The sequence below is a fragment of the Buteo buteo genome, chromosome 12 (assembly GCF_964188355.1).
Source record: "Buteo buteo chromosome 12, bButBut1.hap1.1, whole genome shotgun sequence".
NCBI classification, from domain to species: Eukaryota; Metazoa; Chordata; class Aves; order Accipitriformes; family Accipitridae; genus Buteo; species Buteo buteo.
The window spans coordinates 12,652,885-12,676,840 of record NC_134182.1 but is presented as its reverse complement, the minus strand read 5'-3'; the positions used below and the strand labels follow the sequence as shown (position 1 = coordinate 12,676,840).

Genomic DNA, 23,956 nt, shown 5'->3' with positions numbered 1-23,956 from the left:
AAGTAGCGTCTTTGTTTAACATAGTCACTCTGGAATATTAAACTTGGTTGATTGGAGAGACTGAGTATTTTCCCCCACTCAACAACTGTGATACTTGCTAATGAAAAGATTATTTTTCTTCAGAGACAAGTTGCATTATTTCATCTGGAGTCTTCCTACTCAGTCTATGTTTGATAAACTTCCTTTCCTGTATATCAAAATAAAACTCTGTTTTTTCCTCTGGATTTTCTTTTTTATTATGATGAATTCCTCTGCTTTGTATTCTGAACAGACACCCCCCATCACTCTTCCCACCCCCACTGGAGGGCTGATGACATACTTCAGTATCAACTGGATGGAAAACAAGAGCCTTGAGGAAACACTTCTCCAGCTATAGTTTCAAAGTATTTACCTGATCTTTTAAATCACATGTTTGCCAGTATCCCTTCAGTAACGTTATTAATGCCCTAAGTTCATTTAGATTTCTCTGATCCATTAACACTGAAAGTATATCATGATAGAAGTGATCCTCAGTACCTCACAGCAAGGAGGCCAGTACTGACAGCACAGGGCTACACATCAAGACTCCAGTGACTTTATGCTATGTAATTCTTGCAGATCCTTCCACTCATAGCATCTTTGTTTAGCTTAACAGGAAACAGAAGAGGACTATGGTTTTGGATTAGACCTGCAGACTACTTAGATCAGTTTTTCTCTAATAGTACAAGTGCCAGAGGAACATGCTAAACAGCCACACTAAGCAGATAAAATAACCTGCCTCCCATAAGAGTCTTATTTAATCCCTTTCAGTCAAGAACTTGCTCATTTTAAACCCTGAAGGTTTTCTATCCCTTCCAAACTTAACATAAGCTCTGAATACTTTTACTGTGCATGTAAATGTTCAGTACCTCTCTGCATCTTGCTTAATTATTCCACTCAATGAAATCCCATGGCAGCAAGTTTCACAGCTGAACTATATGTTATTGCAGAAAAAAAGAGGATTTCCTTAGATCAGTTTTGAATGTGCCAGCTTCCAAACACTACCCTGTTCTAATGTTACCTGTATAATTTACCTGTCCTAGATAATTTTTTATCATACTTTTTTTGCCACATAAAAAGTAGTAATCACATCTACTGTATCTGTGTGAAGAATGTATACGTATTCTTAAACCATTTTGAGATCCTTGTAAGAAAAGACATTAACAAAGCACAATTCTCTTTGCTAGATACCATCCTACCTGTTTCATAGAAATGTGTCAGGAGATCCTCCTTTTCAATGAATCGTTGGTATAGCCAGTGTGTAAGAGCTTCAGGCTCTGCAGGTACATCTTTAACTGGAAAAATCCTACCAAAGAAACAAACATAAATTAAACCTCGGAAATTCATTCTGTATGTGAAGAACAAAACTTCCCTTCTGCACCAGCTCACCCCAAAACAAAGAGAACAAGAGTTGGGTATAAATCTAACTGCGTGGTTCATTCTCTCTCCGATTCACAGATCCCATAGGTATTAAGGATACAAAACTGGACCATTCCAGGTTACCAGCCAGATGCACACAAAAGACATAGGCATTATTAGTTTCTATCAGATGCTCTACTACAGCATTTGATCAAAGCTACTAAGTTGCTGGGTTTTTTTAAAATAGAATACCACCACACTATATTACTATCCTTAAAAAAAAAATACAAACCAAGAAGCAATAAAATTCATGCACCAAAATAGAAAGAAATAAAAGACTGAGAAGGTTCATCCACACTTATAAAGAAACAGTTCTTCAACAGGCAGAAGCCACGTGATAACATCACTAAGTACCAATAGCTCTTCTGTATCCCAGAAAACGCGTCCTCTGTGCTTTTCAAAGGACGCCAGCATCTTTGGCTGAAATTTCTAAGGCAGGTTTTACACTGAAAACTGACCATGTAACTAAGTGTACTCAAATATTGCTGCTCTGTTTTAAAAATCCCAATGGAAGAATAACCACTGTTTTGGTACTTCTACACTGAATACTAGGTCTACTTAGAAATTCAGATATCCAGGGCAGAATTCACTGAGATATATACATACAGAAACCCCTGAATAACCCACTGGATATCCCTTACTGGATTTTTTTTCAAAATAGAATGTCAAGTCTTACAGGAATTGTGAAATCTCCTCAGCAGACCCTAAGTGCCTTTTGATATATACAAGAACTTATATATCCACTATGTTTCACTGTGAGGCCAGTGCAGAAGAGACTTGTGTATCAGGCTAGCCTGAAAAATGCATGTGATGAAATGTAAGACCTTTAATGTATGTTTCTCTTTTCAAGGGAGCTCCCATTCACCCTGTCATCTATGCCATGCTTCTGTTTTCATTAGTGGATTTTTCATTTAATTTCATTTTCAACACAGTCTTGACTGATTATACTGAAAATAATTTGAAATAACACCACAGTCATGTGGGCAGTGTCTGAACAGATATGGGAATGTCAGACTACAGAAATAAGACGCTTCTGCAGAATGCTATTGTTGCTATTACTGTTTTCAACATCTTCACTTGCTTTGTTGCCAAGTCATTTGTACCTCCTCCTTTCAGTTTGATGCACGGAAAAATAAGCTGTAAGTGGAGGAGAAAAGCAGCAAAGCATTGCTCTAACAAACAAATTAAAAATAATGGCGCTTCGGTAAAGAGAGATAACATCAATATAAGGAGATGAACAGTTTTATTTACCAACTATGGCATCAACATGAACTCATATATTTCTGTAGCCTTTGTAGCAACTCTACCTACATCTTTCTCACACTGCGGCATTCTTTGTGCTCCAGTAAAGCCAGTCTTGGTAACCAGAAATAAGCAACTGTTATGTCAGGTAAAATACAGTTTGAAGAAAAGTCTTTGGCCAAAGACAAATGTTATGAAATAGCTGTTGGTCCAGTAAATAGCTCAAGTCCTGAGCGTGCTTATTAACAACAAAGACAGATAATAAAGAACTATTTTATGTACAGGCAAGTAAAAAACACCGTCATAGAGAGAGGGCCATTTTTGTTGAGGGTGTAACACTAAGAAAGACTCTCTGTCCCCAAACACAACTGAGCTGCGAAGCACTATTTTTACTCTCTTCTGCCTATCTGCTGTGAAGAGATAAAAAGACTCAGCAACCAAATATTGTGTTTCGCAGTATATTTTTGAAGGACAGATGCTTGCTTACGCAAGTTTGAAGATGGTTCAGAACTAACAGAATGCGCGTGTGGGCTCAGGACAGAAGTCTAGGGTTACCTGGCTTCATACGCAGTTTCCATTGTAAGCTGCAGATATTCTTCACCTCCACCTTCACTTCTCAGTTACCTAATGGGTAACAACTCTACAGCTCGATAACCTAGTTAAGCCTGGTATTTTTCCAAGATTGTACCTTCTAGTCTGAAAACATTATCACAAGATCTTACAAGATACTCATTAGAAACAATTTATGAGCTGGAACTTTAGTGGAGTAGCAAAGTAGTGTAAGTGATACCACTATTGTGAGAGACTAATGGAACGCAGCACACCACTTTCCGGCTTGAATCCATCCAGATTCTTGTAGGAACCAATACAGTATCAGAATACTTGAATCTCTGGATATAAACTCTGCTTCTTAAGAAGTTTAAGAAGCGATCACGGTTACACCCAGGTTGAATGATTATTAATGTAGAGTGGAAAATAACTGATTTTCCAATAATGCTACACTGGCTGTCACAATTTAGCAATGCTAAGTGCTTGTGTATCTAGAAGCATTTTCAAACATATTTTTAGATTATCCAGAGTTATTTTTACAAGTAGAATATTCTTACTACTGACTGAGCTAAGTTAGAGATGATATGTTTAAAAAAATCCTTAAACTCTGGAAACAACCCCTTCCTGTACTAGATAAGGTGAAGCTAAACCCCCCTGTATTTATATTAAACATACTGCCAATATCATCGTTCTCTGCCCGTCAGATGGCTCAGTTGGCATCTGTGTTTTAAAAAAACACTGTCTTTAAGGAGACTGGGTTCGGGAAAGGTAACTGAGAAAGTCTACTGTTGCAAAACTCTCTACACAGATGATCCAAAATAACAGTGGAAAGCCATTGCTCTGACTGGAGCAGGGTCATCCTCAACCATCAGCTACAAGGTCTGCCAAGTCTAGTGTTAAAAGATGCAGAAAAGAGTTTCTTCTTTTCAATGAGATATGTAAACAGTTGTCAATGTAGTCACAGCATGAGCATCATCTCGGCTCTACTCCACCTTTGGGTACCCAGCATCAGCAACGTCACTAAAAGCGAACAGTTTGCCAATGTCCTCAGGAAAAAAAAACATTATCACCACAAAGAACTGTCCTGACAAGGAACAAGGTCAACGTGTAATATCTGAAGCTTCTGGATTCTCTTGGGCACTTGAATCTTTCCAGCTTTTGGACAAAACTAACCTCACATTGCATGAAAATAAGAGTGTCTTTGTTCTTGGTGTGGCAAACAATGAATTTAATAGCACTGAGTGAGATAACTTGACCAGAAAATTCAAGTGGAATGGAAATACCTCCTTTCATTTCTCATCAAGGGAACAGCTGCTTTGGTATCATAAGGGGAAGTGGGGAAGGGGCTAAACTTCAGTAAAAGCACTGCCACCATGGGCTGCACCCTGAGAAGTTAAAAGTGGTGGTGGAATTAAAGATGTACTCTGATGGGAGTCTGCAAAGCTGTCTCAGTAATGAAGCATTATCTTCTAGCTGGAGGTTACCTATCTGCAGCTGCAAGGTGACAACGGCTGTGGGACACTCCACGTAGCTGACCGAGGGACGGCAACTTTCTTAAACCACTACACACATGTGTATCTATGTCCCAAACCAGAATATATTAGCATAAATGACAGTCCAGGAAAGAAAAAAAATTCTTTATTACCCCCTACTCTTTCTAAATCATAATACTGTTTGCTGTTTCAGTGACTCTTTAAATAAACTCAGCATGATGGCTTGTTGGTAGATCTCAGGCACGACCAAACGTAAGTTACTTGCGTAAAAAAGCGTATTAAAATATATTGCCAAACTGGATGCCCTTCACCAACATTTCTGCAAAACTCATTAGCAACCACAATGTATTCCATCTTATAGCTGAGTCTAGTTTATTTCAGTAAATCTGTATCAATGTGGACACAAAAAAAAGAACTTTCTCAGTAGCTGAAAGCTTGTTTCAACAGCAGCACAGTACAAAAACTGGTATGAGAAAAAAGGTGACATAGTACTCATCCGCATTACAACACAACAGCAGCTGAGTTAGCTGGAAATAGCATGGTACTTTCATGCAGCATAAATGCAACTACCCTCTGCAGCAGAGGCGACTCTGGCTGGCTCTGACTTCAGGGCCTCTACACCACAATCACTATCACATAGTGCAAATGCCGGATGTGGTCATAGAAGGGCATGACGCAGCAGGAAGCTAACGCAAAAAACCCCAATCCCACGCCATTCTTGATTGAGGGGAAGCTAAGCATCAAACAAACTTCATACCCAGGGTTTTTCCAATTTTTAACTCTTGCGTTTTGACGACAGAACTCCAGTACATGTGAAATCTTAATATTGGAGAAACTTGGACATCAGCTGAGAAACACCAAGTCAGTGATACTAAGAAAGTGACTAGTGTAAGAAGAAGAAATAATCCCAAAACTCAATTCACTGTGGGGAAATGGTGGGAGCTGCGAATAGTAGCCAGTATACGGTCTTGATACAGAGACACCAAACCATTCAGCTTATTTCTGCTGAGTGTAACTGCAGTGAACCTGGATTTATGATCAATGTACATCACAAAATGACCCAAGCATAAAGCTAAACCATTCTGAGAAGAGGAAACAAACCTTTCCAATAGACTCATTAAAAGGTAAGTCTCATAGTGATGCCTCTAGTTAGAGATGCCTTGCACCTTCCACAGGTTTGGTTTTTTTTGGTGCTTACTGCTTTAACAGATGGGTTGAAATTTCCCCCCAAAATCCCAGTGCTGTTTGACCTGGAAGAAGTTAATTAGATATTTTCCTTGAGTATTATCTTTCAGGGAGCAAACCCAGTTTTTCAGCACTTTCCAATGTCCCAAAAAGACAAGTCTGTCAACGTCAAAAAATTATTCGCTAGATAGAAGGGTAAGTTCTCACAGCTTTGTGTTTTGAAGAATCTGAAACTTGATAATTGTCCTTTTTTCTAGGGGTTTCTTTTGACATCCTGAGGAAAATCAGGCCACAGCTTAGCCTAATTATGAACTTCTGAAAAACATGTCATTTGTAGTGAAAACTGAAGTTTGAAAAGCAAGGTTCAACTCATTATCAAAATTGAGCTTTGAAACAAAAAAAGATTACTGGATTAAACTGATCCTTCTCTGCCATTTTCATCAGGTAGAAAAGAATCTAAAAATGAAAACATAAGGCTGCTTGCTGTGTCCTCTACACTCCTCTGTTGCTCCCGAAGTAGGATGAAAAAAAAAAAATCCTGCAGTAAGGACAGGCTATTAGAAAACACTAGATTTGAAAGATCGTAAGGCAGAAAGAGACAGGTTGTGACCAAGGGGAACAGCAGAAAGGACTGACTGAGCGACCAGAACAAAAGAGGCTCTGCAGTCTCCTCTGCTCCAGTTTGAGTAGCACAGAAAACGTTGCTTTTTTTCCCCACTGCTGTCATACATCAATTCCTCACTCCAGACTACTCTAAAAGGGAAAAAAGCATGTTTAAATCCCAATTCTCCTTTCATACAGTAGAGATGGCTTCTGGACAAAACTATTCTTTACTTTTTTCAAAGGGGCACTTTTTTTAAATTATTTTTTTTGCTATAACTCATTTAAAAGAAATAATAGATGAGAAACTAGTGCGCTAGAGCACACAGACTCATGCAGAACTTTCTCCTCAGTTATTTAAAAATTACCCTTAGATTTGATTTCAAATGTAATCTCCCAAGACATTCCAAATTACAAACAACGAGCAAAATTTTATTGCACTAAATGAAGGAAAATGTGGGGGAATAACAACAATCCAGACATACTAGCTATACGTTTCATGAAAATTTCAGAGGACATCTATGTCAAACGCAGAAAACCAGAAACACCTCTGACATTTTCCACCTTTGGAAGACATTTTTCACATTTCCATATTTTTAAAGATGGAATCCACTTTACCTTTGGGTTTTCCTTTGCTAACTGAGTGTGTTTCAAAGAGTTAAAGAAAAACACCAACTTTACAAGGGACGTCTCAGGGCTCAACACAGCACAGGCCTTTTCAAACCTCAGTCACTGATTTAATCCTTGCCTACATTGTTAAGGACAAAGAGTAGTTAATACCCAATTGTTATCAAAATTAAGAATTATTGAAGAACCACCTTGAATTTGTGACCTGCAGAATAAGCGCTGGCCTTCCCAGCAACAACCCCAGATACTCTAATGGCTCTGTTACAGCAATGTTTTGGTCTCCACATGGAAGATGAACTTGAAGTAGTAGTTTAGGTTTCCTGGTCAAGCTGTACAGCTACACAGGTCTGGTGTATCACCCTCCACCCCACGGCTTGACCAGCTCTCTGGGAGCAACACTGCACAGAAACCTCCCAGGACACTTTTCAGCACGTTAAAAGGTAGCTCTGCGTTTCCAAACAGAAATGCCAGGGATGAGAGGAAGGAGATTGACATGGCAAGGATCAGCTAGCTGGTCACAAAGTACAGCTGTTTTAGCATGCACTGTTTAACCAGCATAAAGGGTTTTGGTGGTTTTTCCAGAACTGCTCCTGATTAAGATCTGATACAGAAACAGGCTTGAGACATCACTGTATTTTCAGACAAGCGACGACACCACCTAGGAGGCTCACATGCAAAGCTCCTGAGAGACAGTTTTCTACTGACCATACCTATAATTTCAAAAACAAGCTCTAAGAAATTGATGTCAGCCCACTGGGCTTCAATCATCCGGCTTCCCAATCCTGGACAAAGTTCAATAAAGCGACAGCAGAGCTGAAAGGTTTTCTGTAACACCAGAAACCCTCTGGGAAAGAATGGTTGTTCCCTACTCTTCCTTGTCTGCCACCTCTAGTTTTCCAAGCACATACTCCATCTTCACAGGTTCTCAGTGGTACCAACAACTCTGTTCAAATCATCAATACATGATTTAAAGTTGTCAAAACCCTGAAGGTGCCCATCATGTTATAGCATTCTGCTAAAAAAATAACCCCTAATGAGTAAAGTCAGGTGATCTGGGAAAAATAAAATAAAAATCAGTTGCTGTAATATCCTGAAGGGAAATTTCTGTATAAGCAATAGAAAAGGATGATGCAACATGAATAAATTCATGTACACATGCTGTTCAGTCGCTCTCTGCTAATCCTGCCACAGATAAACATACCCTTTACATAAAATAGAAAAATATTTTTAAAGCCACACAAAAATATCTAAAAATAAATTTTATTGTCAAAAACACTGAAGGTGAAAATTGACCGTATTAATTCCAAACTACAGCTCTAATTGCAGATTCAATAAAAGGTCTTAGCATATCACAGCTAGATGATACACTAAATCTGGAAAAAGGGAGATAAAAGCAATGTGACTTTTTTGGTATATTATTATTCTGGGTAGTCACCCTCAAGCACAGTTGCACATTGTGTCAAGGAAAATTGTGTAAGTCTAAGTATAAGCAGGTTAAAAACGGTATTAGACAATTTCATGAAGCCCAGGTCCATCAGCACTTACCCAAAGAGCAATCCAGATGCGACGCCTGCTCAGAACATGTTAACAGTCACTGCATGTTTATGCACAGAGGGAAGGTACGCGGGCAGGCTGCCTGCCCATGCCTTTGCTGCTACTGCCCGCTGTCAGAGCCAGGGTACTTTGTTAAATGCATCTTTAAGAATTGCTACTCTTCATCAAACTAAAGCCCTTACAGTCCAGAAGACATGTGCCTAAACTTGAAGTGCCAATTTAAGAATTACCAGGACTGGAAAGTTAGCCAAAGCTCCAGTTAAAACCAAGACACTCAGTTCTCATTTCAGAGGTAGTACATACAGCTCTCAGCCTTCAGAGACATACCGCTGCATTAGTTTCCATTTAGGGCATACTTCAAATTTTTTTTACAAGGTCAGCCATAACAACTAGAGGTTATTTAAAAAAAAAAAAAAAAAATTTCAAAGAGAGAGGCTTGCCCCTGTCGCCTGTCTAAACCTAGTGATTTAGACCCTCTGGAAGAAAATAACAAACCTACACCCAACAACAAACAATTTCTAATATTTTTTTCTTAGAATTTTAGTACTACAAGAACTGTAACATTACAGTTCAATGCAAGGAAGGTTACATCATCTTTACGGTCATGCTCAAAAATAGGTTTTGAATATACACATTTAGAAGCAGGAAGTTAATTCAACTTAAGATAACATTCTCTCTTTTTTAAAGGAAGTATTTTTGGAAATACTCTTTAGTAAAATTCTAAATACATTCAACTTGCAATTATCCCAGAGATCTGAGTACTAAGGTGACCTGAATAAAGCACAATAGATATTATGATATCTTACATAAATTAGGGTGTAAGTATGTTCACCCTCAAAAAAACTTGAAGGAAGATTTCTATAAAAAGCAGGGACAGATTTAAACATGGCCATGGAAAGGAGCTCCACTGAGCAGCCTGTACTCTGCATCACACAATACTGACACAGCAGTGATGCTGGAGAAGGTCATTACCAGCTAAACTGCCATGCAGGGGATCCATACAAGGATATCCAAAAGCTTACTGTAAAAGTTTAAAAGCTCCCAAATCAGCAAAAGGGAATTAAGACAAAATAATGCAATTTTGGGATAAAATGTGATCAACTTATTTGGTATAGCAAGAATGTTAAAATATTTCTGGCGATTTCAGACTTGCAATTAACTGCAAAACAAAAGCAAAATGCAACTTCTCTCTCCATTAGTTTAGGTCTTGAGACAAAGAATTGCTGAGGAGAAAAGTTTTAATAGTATCCCATCCTAGGTGTCAATGAGATATGCTATTATTTCCAGAGTGTTGCTCTGCTGAAATATTAAGAGTATGCTTTGAGTGAAAAAGCTGACATTTCTTTGTCAGAAAGTTAAATACAATATAAAATAATCTCTCAGGAAACCTGTTATTTAATAACAAAGTGATTTTTAATTTGTCATTGTTTAAAAAAAAAAAAAAAAATCAAGCTAGGTTTACCAGCACCTTAACATTAAAGTGGAAAAGATGACCTAGCCATCAAATATATTCCCCATAACTATAGTCAGCCACAGGACATTAGTCAAAAACCTAAATGTGCTAAGATATAGAATGGTCACTGAACTTTTCAAAAGAAAACCATGTTGTGTTTAGATAATACAAGTTGCCCACGTGTGAAACGCACATAGAAAACACATTGCTACTGATTTCCCATATCCTGAAACATGACGTTACTAATCTGTGAATTCTTGTTTTACAACATTTTAGTACAATCTAAGAGCAGAAGATTTATTTCCTACCTGTAATGTACATGTGTAACCGTGGGTTGTCGGTAGCCAAGAATCCAAGTTTGGATGTCGATAGGTTCACCTTTGGGATATGCGATGGTTGTATCTATCACCCACTGGAGGCCTTTTGATTTGCTCTCTAGGAACAAAAAGAAACATGGTATAAAAAGTAATCAGAAACTGCATGTCACTTATTTGATAGTTACTCCATTTTTATGTTACTTCATGAAGTATGAGGCACAAATAAAATAAGACAGCCAAAAATCAAGTGCAGATTTCATTACAGAGCACAGAGGTATTCTTACAAACTTCATCTAGACCAAGATTTTACTTTCACGGTTATTTCTGTTGTTCTTACACATTGCAGTACACAGAATAAAACAAGTTCACTCACTGGGTATGAGTATAGTCACATAACATGTTGGCCCAAAAGCTAGATGCTTCCTGCCATTCACCGAAAGGAAAACTTCAAAGAAAAAAGTTCAATTTTCTTGGTCTGCACCTTAAGCACATTTACAACTGGGCCTTCATAAGAGCTTGCAGTTGCAGCTCACTGATGAAACAACAGCGATGCAGATCCCTCAAAGGTTCTTAAAAATCCAAGTTACGGGATAAAGAGGAAATATACCATTTTGTGTATTAGAAAGCAACAAATAGAAGATGGTCAGTTTTCACAATGAAGAGGAGACTGCATCCACAAGGTCCCAGAAAGACTGATACCAGTACATGTTCATATGCTGCTCAGCATATTTAGAAAATGAAAAAAGGATCAAAGGAGGTGAAAATATTTGCTATGAAGATTATTCAGGAGTGTCAAATTTAAACCTAAACGTAGGTTACAACGAGCAATAATCAAGGTCAGATATCAACCTAGCCATGACCTCTCCCTGGCACATCTTCAATTCACAGGTTTGCAAAGAGGGAGAGCAGCAGATTTGGTAAGCAAACCAGGAAGGAGGGGCACATTGCCAAGACAGCACTTTGAGTTTAGCTTGTCAATTTTATATCTGTCCTGTGGGAACTGGAGCTGTCTTGTAGCTGAAGTCATGTTATGTTCAGGCTAGTATAGTAATATGCTTACTTAATGTTTAATACACTAGTGTAGTAATATGCTTACATCACACCCAGCAATTATCTTAAAGCATTTAGAAAGCTGACCATTAAAACCAGTCACCTGTTGGCAGAAGCATGTAGGAGGTGTTAGGTCTTAGTACAAAGTACAAAACCCTTCAAGCTTGCAGCTGAGATAGCTATGAAAGAAATATGATAGAGGTTGACAAAAAACACTGTTAGCGTGAAGAACGTGCACAGGGATAGACTGTTCACCATCTTTCTCAATACAAGAATAGACATATTCAAAATGAAACCAAGAGGAAAAGTTTTCAAAGCGAACATAGTGAAACGATTCTTTGTGTAGAGGGGAATAAAGCTGTGGGGAACCCCTTGCCAAAGGTTGTCAAGAATACCGAGGGTTGGGTTCAAGAGGAAGTTGGGCAAGTACATGGAAGAAGTCTGTTGAAGGGTTAACTAAACAGGCAGAGACCCCTATCTAGCTCGGGAAACCTACTCCACTAGAAACAGTCAGAAGTGAGGAGCATATACAGGAGAAGTATGATGCATGTTTGTTGTGTTCACACTCTTCCTCTGATACCCACCTGGAGTCATGGACAAGATGTTGAGCTAGACAGATGTTTGGTCTTGCCCAGAATTGCCACTCGCATTTTACTGAAGAGCTACCACACACATGAAGAAATCTGCACCACATAGTCTTGAGGTGCACTCTAACAGCCAAAGTTATTAACACTAACTAGTACACACATGCAAGGACTGACTCAGGAGTTTCTACCAGCATTTAATTTGCATTTAATTTAATTTGCATCTGAATTAAGTGTGAGAAGACAATTACAGCAATGCTATCACATATATCTATCAATTATTTTAACAAGCAGCTAGTGTTTTCATGGCGTCTACTGAACAATGGAGTTGTACTGCTTCGTTACAAATGCACATACACTACCTGAATAAGGCTAGACAGTATTTCCTAATATTTAGGTTATGAGTTATTAGTAGCATGCAATGTGATATTCCAAAATTTGACCAAGGGCAAGCTACACAGGTCAAGCTGAAACATCCAGTGTCACCTTTTGGAAATGCAGTATTTTAAAATCCCAACAGACACGTGAAATGAGAACACAAAGTCCCATTAGAGGCTCCAGGCTTGCCAGCATCATGACAGAGTGCTTGTCAAGCCTCTCAAGAAAAGCGCTAACTACAGAGTCCTTCATTTTAAAAGTAGCAATGTATTAGAGAAAAGCCAATATGAAATTAATAGTAAATCCACAGAAGTATTCATTTAGAAATGGATTTCGGAACAAAGCCATTCAATTTATTATTTTCCCAGATGTAAAGTGAGAATGGATAAAGACAAGTAAATTGTCTAAGTGAGTAAGCAACAAAGATCATTAATTGCAATTGAAAAGTGCCAGATGAATATGGGCACATTATCTTATTATTTACAGTAAAATGTTTTAAAATAATTTATTAAATATTTAGCTAGTATTTCAAACTGTTCTTTCAGTGGATAATGGTTCAAACTTCATTATGGGAAGACTCCTGCAGTCCTCTTCTGTGATGATTTCCTACCTTTTGCATTTGTGGAGCAGAGGTGCTGCATGGATTCCTCAAACCAGCTCCAAACTCACCTCCAGTCCCTTCCAGGGCAGGGTGGGGAAAAAAACCTGCCTCTGACAGCGTACCAGGACCCCCAGCATGGGGGGGGGCAGAATTCGGAAGGTAATGTCAGCCTCCATAGACCCTCCTTTAGAGCAAGCAGGTCTTAGTGCAGCTACCTCCATGTGCAATTACCAAGACATGCTATCAAATCACAGTCATAGGCATATTTCAGCATGCTGTGGTTTAAATTAAGCCTTACATAATCATCCAAGATGTCACACTGCCAAAAAACCCTAAGTCACCAAGGATTTCAGAAAATTGATTTTGAAATAAATCTTGCTGTCCTTTTTGGGGGGGTTATACTGTGTTGTGCCCTCCTCATAAGCATATTTATTTTAAAGCCACGAAGCTCTAACAGATCCTGAAACTGAAAAAGAAACAGACAACTGCATACCACACAAACGGGTAGGACCTTAGTATCTCCAAGGATGCTGCTTTCAAGCCTACACAGATCTTTGAACAAGAGTAAACCCTATTATTTTTTAAATGGAGCACACTAGCAGAAACTCAAAACAGAAAGATTGCTGCATTAGTTGTAATACGGTGTGAATCTCAGGTCTAGCATTTGTAGCTGAAAAAAGGGAGTTGCATATACCTGTTCAAGAACAACTTTTGCCAAGTTCAGGTTGGCCAACACAGCCACAGATGTTTCTGACAGCCAAACCCTTTTGAACTTTCTACCTACCATTAAGAGACACCCTCACCCTTCATTTCTAGTACCCGCTGAAAGATTGAGAAGCCTGGCTGCCAGACACTTCAGCAGAAGCAACCTCTGCAGAGGCCAAATTTAAGCTATCTCTCCGAGGATTTGTTTTTCTTCAGTGATGTCAGTCTGCTTGCCACCTTCAGCGCAGATGGAGGATTTTGATTTCTCAAATTGCCTCAAAATGTTAGCAGTCTGATTCTTTTTAAATAGTGCATAAATGCTCAAAACAGGCCTGTAGGCAACTGTCCTACACAGCTGCATCCAAACCATGCAGTAATAAATGTACCTTAGTATGAATGGTACATACTTGTTTTATGAGTGCTAAGACAAGACTGAACAATCACATGTAACAGTAGTTTTCCAGCCTAGCCAAAAAAAAAATAAAAAATTTAAACAGTCTCCTAACTTCTTGGTTTGTTGATTTTTTTTAACCAGCAGAGGCAAATCTTCATAACTATTTTCTTCCTTTTTTTTGTTCTAGCTGTGGATTCAGCGACAGTAAGTTGCTTCATACTTAGTTATGAAACAACTTACCGTCAGCATCTTCAAGACATTCAGTGCTCTTCATCCTCTATGGTCCCCTCACATCAGATACTTAAACTGTCTACAATCACAAATTTTGTGGGGTTCAGAGCTTCTTTTTGTCCCCTCTATGTCCTCCCAGGGGTTACTCTCAACCAATGCTAAAAGCCAGATCTGACTATGCGCAGTACTCTTCAAACCCACCAGCAGACCATCAGTGTTTACCACTAAGAAAAAGAGCAAGTTACAAAGACAGGTTTCAGCAGGAAACCTTGCCTCCAGCCAAGCTCTAGATGGTGTAATACTGCCGGATTGCATCCAGAGTGGAAAAGAATGCACCAGCGAGGCATGAACCTGAGGACCTCAGCTTCCACTTGAAAAACAAAATATTTACTAGCATTCACTAATATTCAGGTGTGGTTTCCTGAACACTTACATCACTCCAAATGCAGCCAAGAGAGGCTGTTACCTCTCCCTGAACAGCAATGGGTTCTTGTAACTTGCCGCTTGTCCTCTACTTGTCCTCATGTGATCAACTGGACCACTGACTTGAAAATTAACTCTTTTCCCAAAGATTAGCTCTCAGACTGAACATCTCACTCTTCATCCCAAGGTGTCTCCATAACAAATCACCTGGAACAAAACAAGAAGCCCCTTTTCCAGGATAAAAAAAAAAAAAAAGCCTTCCCACATTTTATTCAAGTCACATTCCTCATATAACAGTGAATCAGAAAGTTTGATTAAAAAAAAAAATCAATTATGAAGCCCAATGTCCAGCTCTACAGAAGGGAAAATTGAATTTCTCTGAGAAAAAGCATCAGAACTGAATGTACTGTGCTGCATTTGAAAACAGTAAGATAAGATTTCAATATGGCTCTAACCAAGCTCATAGCAACCTCTTATCAGACAAAAAATTGCTGCATGGTAAAATAAAGCAGAATTAAAAACCATACTAGAGGCAAGGGTGATCAAAAATAAGCTCTGGAACACATATCTTCAGTGAACAATTGCTCCAAACTCCTTTGAATTGCCAGCTGTTTAGCACTTAGAATATTTTGCTAGTTCTAAAACTCACAAGATAATTCTTATTAACTGAAGAAACGTTGTACTTGCAACTATGACAGAAACTAAGTGTTGCATTAAAAAATTAAACAAACAAACCAAAACCAAACCATAAAATACCACTCCCCCCAAACACAAACTGGTCCCTACAGGATTAAGGTGATGATGCCTATGCATCAAGTATTTTTATGCTGCTCATATTTCCATTCTGCACTAAAACCTTCTCCTGGAACATAGGCACTGGCACCAGCACTCTGTTTGGGGGGCACAGCACATCTGACCAGAGAGATGCTTTCATCATCCACCAGAACTAACTTATACCATCTTTTCAGGGACAGACGCCTCTTAACTACATTGTCTGTACTTTCTAACTTCAAAAGCACTCAAGCCATCAAGTGATAGTACTACCTTTCCTATATGTTTTTCCATCCTTCTATCTATTCAGGAATAAAATTGTTTAATTGTAATGAAATTGTACAAGTGTTTCAAAAGGCAGTAAAAGCAACAACTGTTTTACTCATGTAATTTAGTATTTACCAGCAGTAAGTTAAATTTCACCCCGATGAAGGCTAGTAATTGGGACTTGAAATATGAAAGAAGGTTTGGAAGACTGTTAGGAAGAAATTAAGGAAATATAGGCTGCTTGCCTTAGAAAAGCAACTGATGAAGAACGGATCAGTTTAAGTACAAGAATAATCAAATAGTATTGATCGTCTCGCTCAGGAACATTTTTTCTTCCTGTCACTTTACAGAAGAAGAATCGGGTAATAAACTGTGGGAAATTCATAACTAGTACAAAAATAAACTGAAAAAGGGATTTGGTGTTAAGAATACTAATATCATAATTAAGGCTAATGAAATTTCAGGGAGGCTACTGAACCTCGCACTTCACAACATGAACCCACCTCTACCAAAAGGATGACAGAAATCAGATTAGCAACCTTATAGAAGAAGGACAGATGATGTAGCATTTAGCTGTTGCACAATTCTTAAACTACTATTTGAATGCTGTAACTTCAGTGACATTTGATGTACAAAAGCAAGTTAGTGGGCTGGGAAGCAGGGGGGTTGACATGATGAAAGAACTGTACGCAACTTGGTTTGTACCAAATTAGGGTGCAGCGTAGCAGTATATTAAGAATGAACCACCTTTTATTATAGTTGCTTTTGTTGTCTTTTCTTCTTTCACCCAGTATTATACACCATTCCAGTTGAGAAAGTAGAATGGTATAAAAGCTACAAGGATAATTCTAAATGAATTAAGTACTAATAAAATGACAGCACTCAAGAACACCGCAACTGTGTATCATGACTCATCGTAACATAGCTACTCAGGAAACTCAACAGGAAGGGGACATAATTTTTGATGATGAGGAGTTACTCTTAATCTATAAACCAATCTAACTAAAATCAGGTTGGGGAGGGAGGTGAATCCCCATCATTATCAGTAAAGCTTGGTGGTAACAAAAAGATTGAGAGAATGATAAATAATGGAGAAGAAAGCTTATTAGAGTAAGCTGAATAACTTGGTAACCCAGGGCACCACGAACACTGTTAAATAAGACAGTATAAAGCACAAGAAGTGGTGCAGAGGAAAAATGTTTTCAGTGAACCATGAAGTTCAAGTGCGATGCTACTGACACACAAAGCCACTTCCCAAGCAAAGAAGTACAGTAACAATGTACAAAAAGTTTATATGCATTCTCTATGCAAGACACTGGTGAAACCTTTACTGTATATACCACTTCTAGCACCCACAACTCAATGATGGTAACCCAAAGAGGACACAGGCAAGTATCGCTGAACCAGGTTTTTTCATGTGGCTAAAAAAAGGGAAAGATAAAAGAGAAAAAGTAAAGATGATCACTAACTTGTTAGGTTTCTAACTTTATAATATAACCTTATCAATTTATACGATTATATTTAACTGAACAAACATTCTTCAAAAATTTTCTGAAGTGGCAAGAGTACAGTAAAAGCATTTGAAAGGCAGAAGATTAGAGAAAGAGTCTTTTTTACAAGATATAGATTAAGAATTAACCTTTCGTATATCTCTGAAAGAGAAGTTTTACCATGCTAGAAACATTTTTGTGAGCTTAGAAGAGAGGACTTTAAAATACCTCAGCTTCATATGTATCAAATATTACTCTTTTGTAGCATAAAAAAAAATTTACCTTCACTTCTCTTTTTCATCCTTTTAATTATGTTTTCATGTCCATTACTCTGAAAGAATGATAGCTAAACCCACACATTTCTTTCCTATTTTTGCCTACTTATCTTGCCTTCTGTCTTTTGAGTAGGATGGACAGATGTGGTTCCATTGTATTTCTGAGACAATTCCTTTATTTTAGTACCCAATTAGGTCAACTACTACTAAATGCTCATTCCTCCAGAGTCTGAATCATGCCACTCTTAAAAAAAAGCCAGCTAAGTTCATAGCAATCTAAGAGTATGAAAATATAAAATTGGTATTTGATGACTGCTTTTGGTCCCGTTCCAGAATTAGAAGGCCTGTAACTCACATCTGGGGAACTTCTTACTTTTCATACCTTTTTGCCTTTGAGACAGGAATAAATAAAACAGGAAGAGGCCAAGTTTTTCTCCTTAAAAAAAACAAACAACTGTTAACAAGGACTAAGGTATTCTGTTTCTCTTTTAAACCTAAAATCTCCTAAGACAACAGGGGCTTTCTTGAGCCTTTCTTTTCTGAATGTAGCCAGAAAGGAAACATTCTGATGCATTCTTCAGCTTGATTTTCAGTTCATTTAAAATCTTCCCTCCACTCCTGCAAGAACATAATCTCCATTAATTTCCTATGTTCACAAGATTAACTGCAGAACTAAAAATCTGGAAGCAACTTCTGCATGAGGCTTCCTGCTAACCCTGAAATTTGAACTTCAGCACAGAAAAAATCTGAAGTAATCTGCATATGTGGCTTCATTAGGATGGATCTTTGGTTCAAACTGCTAAATGATTATAATAATTTGGCTATGGAAATACCAGCACCACCCATTAATAAGAAACCACCACAGCCCCTGAAATCCATTGTTTCTATATTAAGTAGCAGAAATCCACAACTAGGTTAAGTAAGATCTAACCCTGCTCTCTGAATGAATGAAATAGTTAAATTTAAAAATTGAGAGACTAAAAGCACCAAGTCCCATAACTAGTGCATTATTTATATCCCAGCTATACTCTCCCCTACAGCCCAGGCATCCCACAACAGTAATGCTGCAGGAATATTCTTATTCCGTCAAACTCTTCTAACATAAGACAGCCAAAACAATCCTTCAAATCTAGTCATCAGTGATAGTTAACTCCAGCAACAAAGGGGACAATCATCATAAAAATCTGTAGAGAATAGAAGAACTCAATAGAAAAGAGTTCAAGAAGAGGAATGAAGTATACAGTACTGAATGCAAAGAAACTTTTAAAGCCAGGAATAAAAATTTGAACATGGTTTGCATATTTCAGAAATACTTTTACTATAGTTCCATACTACCATAAACCAGTGCAACTCATCAATCATGCTGAAAGGAGAAGCCCACCTTCTTGCCCAGTCCGGGTGCTCATTCCATTATCTGCTCTACCCATCACATGTACCAAGACAAACATTCATGAAGCCACACTGTAGACTAAATCAAATTAAAACTAAAGTTTTCTTTTTTTGTGTGTCTCAACATAAAAAAAAAACCTTAATGGAACTAAAAGCAAATATAAAAACATTTATATAAATATGATGGTGCTTTATGGATGTATTTGACATTTAAAGAATTCAACACAAGATGTTTTGCTTAACTCAAATCTTGGATATTCAAGTTGCTTTTTATCCACAAGACTGAAGTGGTCTTTACCTTTTATCACAGCATCTCTACCTGCTGGAGTTCCATTTTCTTGCGGTGCTACAAGCGTTTTCAGAATTACTTGTGTTGCTCCAAGTCTCGGCAGGGTGACATGTTTAAGAAATGGCAAATTGTTTTTCTTGGCAAATGCCTGGCTTGTTTCTCTCCTTTTCCTAAGAAAGCCACCCTCTGGAAATAAAACAATCCATTTCCGATTACGACTCCTGTAATATTTTTCTAGATGCTCCTTGAGTAACACAAGCTGCTGGTCACGGTGTGCTCTTCCCTATAAGGATAAAACATTACCTAAATAAAATGAATGCTTAAAAGAGATGACATTAAGACAGATAATTATTACATTTCTGTGACTTCTCTCTCTTTTCAGAGATACAAATAAGCCTTTATGACAACACAAAACAATGTTCCCAGAGTACCCACTGGTGGCTGAGTTAATGCCACTTTACAGAAAGGCTGAAAAAAAGCCCTTGAAATTGAGAATGAAGCTCCCGATTTGAAGACTTCTCTGCAAGAGCAGCATCTAGACTGTAAACGGGAACTCCACGTAACAGGAGGATGTATTTACAGAATTCCCTAATTGGTCCTGGGTTCCAAGTTGAATTTGCTAAACCAAATTCTGCAAAGACAATCTAAGGGTCAAGCTATGATTTGGAGGTCCATATACTGTCAGTAATTTCTGCAAGCCAAACAGCATCTTTGCCTATGTATCTTCTACACATCTCTCCCCACATCCCATATTAGAATAGCAGAGGTAGCAGAAGACACAGCTGGACCTCGAGACCAGGCTTGAGTTTGGTTACCATAGCAGAAACACAGTTTTTTCCAAAATCTGCACTGCTTGAATGCTTAGTCTCAACTGAAATCAGCACACTGATGGAAATACTTATTGTTTGGGGGTGGGGGGAAAGTACTGGGCTGTGATATTTACAGGTTTTCTTCCTCTAAGAGAAACTGCTGAGTAGGAAGTGGTTTTATTTGCGTAAACTTAAAGAAAGCCTACAACAATAAAAATGAGAAGCCCTAGCCAACAAGATATTGTATGACACCAGCTTCTAGTTTGATAATTAGCTGTATATACGATATAGCCAGGTGGTAATTAAGCCTGATGGACCAAGGGGAAGAGAAAAAACCAAAACCACCAAAACCCACAAAAACCTTAATTCATTTCTCCTCTTTGATGTACTAGCATAACTTTTTCACTTAAGACAGTAAGATTTGTCCTTAATTACTGCAGAAATATCTTCAGTATCTTAAACAACAATCTCTTCTCTTCCCACTTCCACACACAGCAAGAGCAAGCTACCCAAATTTTCACAGTAATTAGTTTACGTCAATTATTATTTTTGAGTGCTCCAAAGTGACTTTGCCAAATCACTCAAAAGACACGGGAGCCCAAAATTTAAGCATCCCTCAGCAGAGGTGATTTTAATTCCCTGAATTGACAACAAAACTGCCACAAACCTTCCACTCTGGTGGGTTTTTTTGGCAGGGAAGAGGGAAAGAGTGGGGTTGAGTGGAAGACAACAAGAAACAGTATTTTATTGAAGACAAGTTTTGTGAAAGTGTTTCTCCTAGATTTTGAAATCTCACGATTGCAATTACTTCCAACTTACCTCATGAAAGGGAAGGAAAAACCTCTGCCTGCTCATATTAATGCAATTAAAGAGCAATATAAAAGTTCCTCAGTTAAAAGAGTCCTTTCCCACCAGACCACAGGACTCCAGGATAGCACAATAGTTAAAAAAACCAGCAGCCAACAACAAACTTTTCACACATTACATATTAAACCTCTCCAAAACCTAAACAAACCTAATGAATGTGACTGGTGGATAAATTGCCGTTTAGCAAATGCCGTGAGGTTTAAGATGCTGCTGTGATACAGGAAAATCTACTGGACTAATGGGAAAGAGGGGAGTGTTTAAAAGCAACTGTGACTAGCAGAATAGTGAAGAGTCCTGGAAAATAAAATGCAATTAACATACTGTCCAGAAAGAAGAGAAAGTAAGTCATAGCAGAAGCAGATCCTTAATACAACCTTAATACAACCTTAATACAACCAATTCTTGAAGACCATGGCTAGTTGATCACTATCACAGGGAACGGTCTCAGCCTTCTTTCCTTTAGAGGAAAGAAAACAGGTAGCAGCGGACTGCTGACAAATTCTTTAGGATGCCATGCACTTTGCATCACCAATGTGGTAAGTTACTGACACTCTTGGTTTCCAGTAAACTTTTCAATGGGAGAAGAGAAAACACTAGTCAACTTCTGGTAGACCTCAGAAGTGTTCCTGAAACTGCCATTGGTGCTGCTCATGAAAATGAGGCTAACATACATTTTAAACAAATAGGATGTATTGTACCATGATCAAGTTACGTTATTTTACAGGGAAAAAAAATGAAGTATTTGCTCATCCAAATATTACTAGAGCCTTTCTATAGTTAGGCAAAGGATGATTACTCACTCACCTTAAGTGTTTTTGCTACATCCAAAGGCTAATTAACAGCCAAGAAACATTTTATTTTCAATTGGTTTGTATTTAGACTCATGATAACATTATTTTATTTGTGATGTATATCTCAGCCACTTTACAAAAATGAGGACAAGCCTTAGTTTTTGCAGCTCAGTAATGGTGTGGTTTTGTAACTGGAATTGCAACACCACATTCAGAAATTACAATTAACAAGCTGACAGCTGTGTGTACCTCAAAATTTGTATCTTGTGAATTTTAACTACCGAAATAATTTATATTTTACAAAGTGTCAAACCCTGTTCCTTTCCATACTCTCAGAGTACACAGTTGTGTATCTCTAGAGACCTTTATTTTATTATCTAATTTTGCCTGAGGTTTTCTAACCATGCCTCTAGTCTTAGCGAGGAATCTCACTTTAGCTGTGCATAGCTGTGATTAAGTATTTATTTATTTCATTCTAAGTAAATTAGCTTCTCTTTCTCTGTAAACTGAAAATTCATTAATTCTCTCTGGCTGCCCATAGATTTTAAGTCCAGACAAATAAAAACAAGGAGAGCAAAGAAACGTGTATGCTAGATGTCACAGTTCACGTAAATGGCAGCAGGTTCATGCTTATCATTGCACTTCCAAGTTTCTACTTTTACAGTGTAGTTTGATCAACAGCTACCAAACAACAAAAAAACACCCAAATTGTAAGAAATAATCTGAGGTTTTTACTCCTTAACATTTGAGATGCTGAGCTCAACACACATTCTTTCCTGATGTTCAAATAATAATTAGCCTTCAAGAATCAATTAATTACTATTATGCAGGTCCATTACCACCTTAAACTGGTCTACTACCATGTCACCCTCAAAAGGGTTGGTCCTGTCTTTCCTTATCTGAAACTTTGACAGTCAGAACAGTGACCTAACCAGACTCATTGCACAGTTTCAAGGTCACTAAGGAAAGAAGAGAGGTGCTAACAATGGGCAGTCAGAAGTGGAGAGACAAAAAGGACTGCTCATGTACTTTGCTTGTACATCTCATAAAAGGCTCACATCATAATTGGGTTCCGTAAACATTCATGTCTAGGCAAATAATAAAATAAGCTTGGAAAAAAAGCCGCTTCAGAACAAAACTCTACCCAAATACACACATTACAGCATAGTTATTTCATCTTGCAAACCATCCAGGAGGTAATCAGTAAGTCCCATAACACCACAATGTTCCAAATACAAGGATAAATCAAAGCACTATTTCGTGTTTCCATTTACCTGTCTTATAAAGAAATCTCCATGGATTAGAGACACAATGCCAAAATTTGTATACTTAAAAATATGATCCATGAGCCACATCATCTGACGGACAACCTGAAAAGTTAAAAAAAAAAAAGTTTAGCAAATATCAAACTGGTCACATTCTTGTCACCCTTGCAACAGCAATAAAACTAGCAAATATAAAGTCCTTTTTGCCCAAAAGTATAAAGTGGCACAGGTGCTACACTTGTCCCTCAAGACTAGGATTAAATAGCTGCCTTTTTGTAATATAATATACACTTCTATACTATTAGCTGTATGCTAGAGTAAGTTCTACTCTGTCTTCTCACACAAGTAGTGTAATGCTTCTTATTGACATACCACCACAATTTTAAGCCAGTTGCAAACAAACCATTTTCAGTGTTTGTTAAAGTACACAAAACAATACAGATATGTATTTGAAATCTCCAGCTGTTTTATGTCTACCACAAAACCACGTTTCCTTATATTTTTTTGTACTTGGTGATTTTGGAGATGAGATCATGTTGTTCTTGTGCTTCTGATGTGCACATGCTCCATACATGCTTACTCCATCTTTGAACAGCAGCATTCACTGAGACCTGTCTACCGCCCATATGCCATTACCGATTTCTCTCATGGCAGAGTAGTCACATGCATCCCTGAGAATTTCATTAAGTCATGTTCCTTGTCCTGGCAAAGCAGCACGGTGAGAAGGCAAAAACAGAGGTTGAGACATTAGATGCTCTTTGACCATCACCTCTTACAGGACAGAAGGCAGACACTACAGCAGTTCAGTTCTTTGAGATTTAAAATAGAATTACTCCAGAAGACGTAAGTAACAGAAGGGAAAAGCTTCTCTCACAAGGAGATCTCTATAGATCTACATGTACACCTACATGTAGATTTTG

At 38.0% G+C, this 23,956-nt stretch overlaps 1 protein-coding gene across 3 annotated transcripts in view; it reads right to left on the bottom strand.

Annotated features, from left to right (window-relative positions):
• The window catches only part of LPGAT1 (lysophosphatidylglycerol acyltransferase 1), a 67,311-nt gene that overhangs the window by 8,947 nt on the left and 34,408 nt on the right, over nt 1-23,956 (bottom strand). For all 3 annotated transcript variants that reach the window (XM_075042726.1, XM_075042725.1, XM_075042727.1), the window contains 4 exons: nt 23,046-23,141; nt 19,314-19,587; nt 10,449-10,575; nt 1,218-1,324 (listed from right to left, as the gene is read on the bottom strand). In XM_075042726.1, coding sequence (XP_074898827.1) covers nt 1,218-1,324; nt 10,449-10,575; nt 19,314-19,587; nt 23,046-23,141 — 604 coding nt within the window. The remainder of the gene's footprint in view (nt 1-1,217; nt 1,325-10,448; nt 10,576-19,313; nt 19,588-23,045; nt 23,142-23,956) is intronic.